Source organism: Sinohyriopsis cumingii, chromosome 15, assembly GCF_028554795.1.
Source record: "Sinohyriopsis cumingii isolate HCF-2022 chromosome 15, ASM2855479v2, whole genome shotgun sequence".
Taxonomy (NCBI): domain Eukaryota; kingdom Metazoa; phylum Mollusca; class Bivalvia; order Unionida; family Unionidae; genus Sinohyriopsis; species Sinohyriopsis cumingii.
This window is the reverse complement of record NC_142975.1, coordinates 59669457-59674604: the sequence shown is the minus strand read 5'-3', so window position 1 is coordinate 59674604 and position 5148 is coordinate 59669457. Positions and strand designations below refer to the sequence as shown.

General features: G+C 32.1%; 1 protein-coding gene across 2 annotated transcripts in view; it reads right to left on the bottom strand.

Annotated features, from left to right (window-relative positions):
- Window positions 1–2335: 2335 nt before the first annotated feature.
- LOC149781885 (uncharacterized) overlaps window positions 2336–5148 on the bottom strand; it is a 52649-nt gene continuing 49836 nt past the window's right edge. The window contains exon 7 of one of the 2 annotated variants that reach the window (XM_089936077.1): window positions 2336–4302. In XM_089936077.1, the coding sequence (XP_089792203.1) occupies window positions 4099–4302 (204 nt within the window). In that variant the 3' untranslated portion in view covers window positions 2336–4098. The remainder of the gene's footprint in view (window positions 4303–5148) is intronic. The other variant, XM_089936078.1, reaches the window with a different exon arrangement.

The following is a 5148-nucleotide window of genomic DNA, read 5'->3' as shown; positions in this document are numbered from 1 at the left end:
GGAAGTGGTAAGACGCAAGTGTTACTTAATTTGATAATGAGATGGTTGAAATGGGATAAGTTGTATTTGGTAGCTTCGTCTGTAGACCAAAGATGTTATGATATGCTAAAGGATTTTAATGAAAATGCAAAATAGTTGAATGAGCGTTATGACGTCATTGAATATATAATAATATATAACTGATATTGATGAAGCGCCGACTGTTCATGATTTAGACGGATTTATGAATAATTTGGTTGGATATGATGATGTGATGCTGGACAAACAATCAAATCCAGCTAGGACTTTTTCTCGAGGTAGACATAAAAACACTGATGTGATTTATGTTACTCAGCGATACACACAAATACCAATGGTGATCAGAGATAACTGTAATATTATAGTTGTGATTATAGTTGTGTTTAATGGAGTCGATACTCATACCTTGCGAAATATTCATCAGACTTGGTTTGGCGGTGACATATATATAAATAAATTTAGAAACTTTTTTTTCACGAGCGCAAGCTACTTCACACGGATATATAACAATAAATTTACATGATCCCAGAACAAGATATCGAATCGGACTTGATATAATTTTTGGATAAATTTATAACAGCAGAGAGGAAACTGCCTCCAACTTGACACCGACGCTATCGATGCGATTTTTCGCGATCAGAAAAACTTATCAGAGATAGGCTGGGTAAGTCAATTAGAGTTTATTAAGTTCGTTGACAAGGTTGTCTTATACCGGATACTGAGACAATCGCGAATTGTTTTTGCGATTTCCAGGAAGGCTTATTTTGCGAAACGGAGAGAGAACCAGTTAGAGTCTGTTCGCGCTCTCTGCTGCTCCTCCAGCCACCCTTTAAGTTCCTAGCAGCCTAGAATGCTGCTCCGAACGCTTTAAAACTGTTGTGTTCAGGCATTTTGAGGAGCTAAATTTGCAAGTTCATAAAGCAGTCCAAACAATCAGCAAGTGGGTGTGAACACTGTGTGTGTGTGTGTGTGTGTGTGTGTGTGTGTGTTTGTGTGTGTGTGTGTGTGTGTGTGTGTCAAAACAGGGCATAATAAGGAAGTAGAGAGAAAGAGAAAGGTAGTTTATTAACTACGACTCTGTGATCTTAGAATAAGTTATATAAAAGAGTGAGAAGCAACAAGCTTTGTAAAATGTGAAAAATGTAGCAAGATCTTACGGTAGTGAGAGTTAAATCCCAACTAATCCCAGAATTTCTAACACAATTCCTAATATTCAAAGTTCTGAATAATCTTTCGGGATAATCCAAAATAAATAACTCCAACGATGGACGTGTTGATGTGCCTGTGGTGGTCGATAGTGTAGTGGTGTGACAACAGTCTTTTGTTTAATCGCAATAATACAATCCAAGAATATATCCTTAGCTGAATTTCACTATAATTCCCAGTTAATGTCTCTTTACAAGAATATAATTTTAGATGATGCGCACTTTGTGTTTCTAGTAAATAAATAATTTGAATAAATAAATTCCAGCCTAAGCGAATTAGTAGTGGACACAACAATGAGTCTGCCTCAATATCTTACAGCACGAATAAACAACTTTTAGCCTGATCAAAATATTGGACACAACAATGATTCTCCTTAAGATCTTACACCGTGAATAAATAATTTTAGATAAGTAAGACCTCTACTTTACTTCAGGCCACAATTAGCATTTTCTAAAACAAATATTATATAATTTAAAATTTAATTCTGGAAGGTTCCAAATGTTTACAAGATAAAATCTTAGTTATAATTAATGTCTATTTCTAAAATTATAATAACGAACAGAATAAACACAATGTTCTTGACTCTGGCAAAAATAATAATCCTAATAGTTAACCCATGCTAAAGGAGAAAACATTAGGTACGCATTTACTGAATTTAAGAAAGAAAATTTTATTCAGGTCAGGTACACAATGAACTTGATTTTGCACTAGGTCATACACAAAATATAACTTTATATAACCCACAGCATCTCAAATAAACAATAAAATATCTTACAAACAAACAATGCAGATTAAATATACATAACATATTTATAAGGGATTTAAATTCGTTTATTTTTAATCTATTTCTATTACATTCTACTTTGTCTGGTTTGTAGAGTTGGTGATGGTCACTCTTAATTTCGTGTTAGATATTAGGTGTACGTTTGTACATTTCCCCTTGTCCTCAGATAGTCTCATGTTATTCCAATGTGTAGGACCTTCCAAAAATGTAACATTCCATAAAATGATGTAACTAAATATACACCAGAAAATTATGACAGGTAATGTACATATTACTGTAGTAAAGCAATTAATGATCAATAGGTATAAAACGAACATAAAGTGTATAGAGATTCTACACTTTTATATTTCACCCTTAACCTAATAAAACATTGTACAAACAAATTATAAAGTTCTATCAATATACGGGTTAATTTGGAAATAAAATGTTGCAGTTAGGACAAGCAGCTTCTGGAATCGAAAGGTCTTGATTGCAATGTTTGCAAATTGTAATTAAAATCTTGTTAAAGCCATGTGGTTAAATGAGGGCTATGAAAAATTAAATGTTACAATGATGACATTAATTGACATTTTAATGATGATATTATAGGGTATTATTAATGCTGTCATTATAGGAAATTATTAATGATGACATTATAGGACATTATTAATGATGACATTATAGGAAATTATTGATGATGACATTATTGCACATTATTAATGATGACATTATAGGAAATTATTGATGATGACATTATTGGACATTATTAATGATGATATTATAGGACATTATTAATGATGACTTTATAGGATATTATTAATGATGACATTAATGATGACATTATTGGACATTGTTAATGATGAAATTATAGGACATAATTAATGATGACATTATAGGACATTATTGATGATGATATTATATGATATTATTAATGATGACATTATTGGACATTATTAATGATGACATCATAGGACATTATTAATGATGACATTATAGGACATTACTATTGATGACATTATAAGGCATTATTCGTTAAGACATTATTTGACCCTATTCCAAATTTCTAAGTTGTAAAGAAAAGTCCGAGTTCAATACAATGAATCCTATCTTGCAAATGGAGACCTATAAATATTAAATTGCAGCACTACACAAAAAGACCTACTTGCACCAAAGAAAACAGCCAGGATTACTATGCCAGTGAAAGTTTAAAAATAATTGAGCATAGTTAACTATGAAAAATTTAGTTTTGCATAATATTATTAATAACTCAGAATACAATATATTAGCACATAATTATGATCTTGCAGATATTTAAAAAAAGATACAAAAATGAGTTCTCTCTCCTATGTCATAATTAACTGAAGGAGATGAGCATAAGCATTCATAATTGATCTAATTAGTCAGGATATGTAAGATACACAAATCAATGGCTGTCTATTCATATTTATTCCACTTTTTATTGTTTTGTTTCTTGTTTTCAGAGGTTTAGATTTTCCTCAATATTGTTTGCGACGTGGATAGCATTATGATACTCAAGGTCGACCAATTTAGCACCGATAACAATTAAAAATAGTAATAATAGTAGCCGTAGTAGTAACAATAAGTGTCTACATCTCTGATTGTATGTAATGTTTGTCTAAGACTGCCTAACAACAGGTTTATCTCAAGTACAATGTATGTGATTCAACTACAAAGTTCTCATGCTCTCTATTAGTACAGTTAGCGCTTGGATTTTTTTGTGGTTATTTTTGTTCCTTTAAATAAGACGCGATGATCATTTCACTCCATCTTTCTTATTCCATTGCCCCATCATATTCGTGTGATTAAGGAACAAAACAGACGTGATCCTAGTTTATTTTCTTCAGTGCAAATCCCCATCATGTTCATGTCGTTCAAGAGTAAAGTAGTCGTGATTTTTCTCTCCCATTCCCATTTCGTTTCTTTCAGTGTCATCTTCCCCATCATGTTCATGTGGTGCAGGAACAAAATAGTCGTGATTTTCCTCGATCATTATTATTTCGCTTACTTCTGTAGCATTTTCCACGGCAGCCTCATTTAAGGCAAGAAGAAAGTAATCATGTTTTCCCTCTTAAGTTGTCGTCTCGTTGCGCTCAGTTTGATTGGCTACAATCTACGGAAACTCTACTATATGGATGTTCCAAACTGCTTCTTTGATTACCGCGTTCAAATGCAATCTCGTAATCGTTTGGCGCTGACGGAACTCTTTGTTCAAGTTGTTGATCTCCTCGATTTACATGAGCATTATTGGCTGATAGAATTTCTCTGTCAATGAGATCCGAATAAACGGAATCAACCTGTATATATATATATATATATATATATATATATATATATATATATATATATATATATATATAGATGTGTGTGTGTGTGTGTGTGTGAAAATGAATCTGTTCATGTGCCGGATATTATACACAAAACTTAGTTAATGTAACAGACGATCAGACAAATATTCATGCGCTTTCGCCTCAACTTTATGGATGCTATTCAGGTGAATACATCATTTCTTACTTGATATACCACGAGATGTATATATTTTTCATTAAAAGGAAACGAGGCTTTATGTCATATATATATATATATATATATATATATATATATATATATATATATATATATATATATATATATATATATATGCCCTTTGAAGTTAAGATTTACTACAGGCAGCTGTGTATTGACCGAGTGCATGAACTCCTCACATCCCCGAGTGCATCCGCTACAAAATGTAGTTCTATACCTTTTGTGGCTATTCACAATCACCTTTTCATATTAGCAAGTTGAGTGTTTTCTTTTTTTTAGTTTCTAATTTTCTTCAAATTGATTAAATCAATATAATACACACTTATGATTTAAACATGAAAGATGGTTTTAATGAAGAAAGTAGAGCACTAGAAACACTTGGTTACCTACGCCAATCACATGAACGTTAAGCCATTCACGTACCGGCACACGAAAATTAATGTGGAATAGAAATTAAACCAATGACGAACCAACAAGTGGTAATTAAAATATTTTAATATATTTACAGTTAATCTAAGTCATTATTCTGCTTTAATAACAGTACTACCGATCATAAAACTCTCTCTCCCCCTTTGGTCGGTTTGACTTTAAAACTCTCTCTCTCTCTCTCTCTCTCT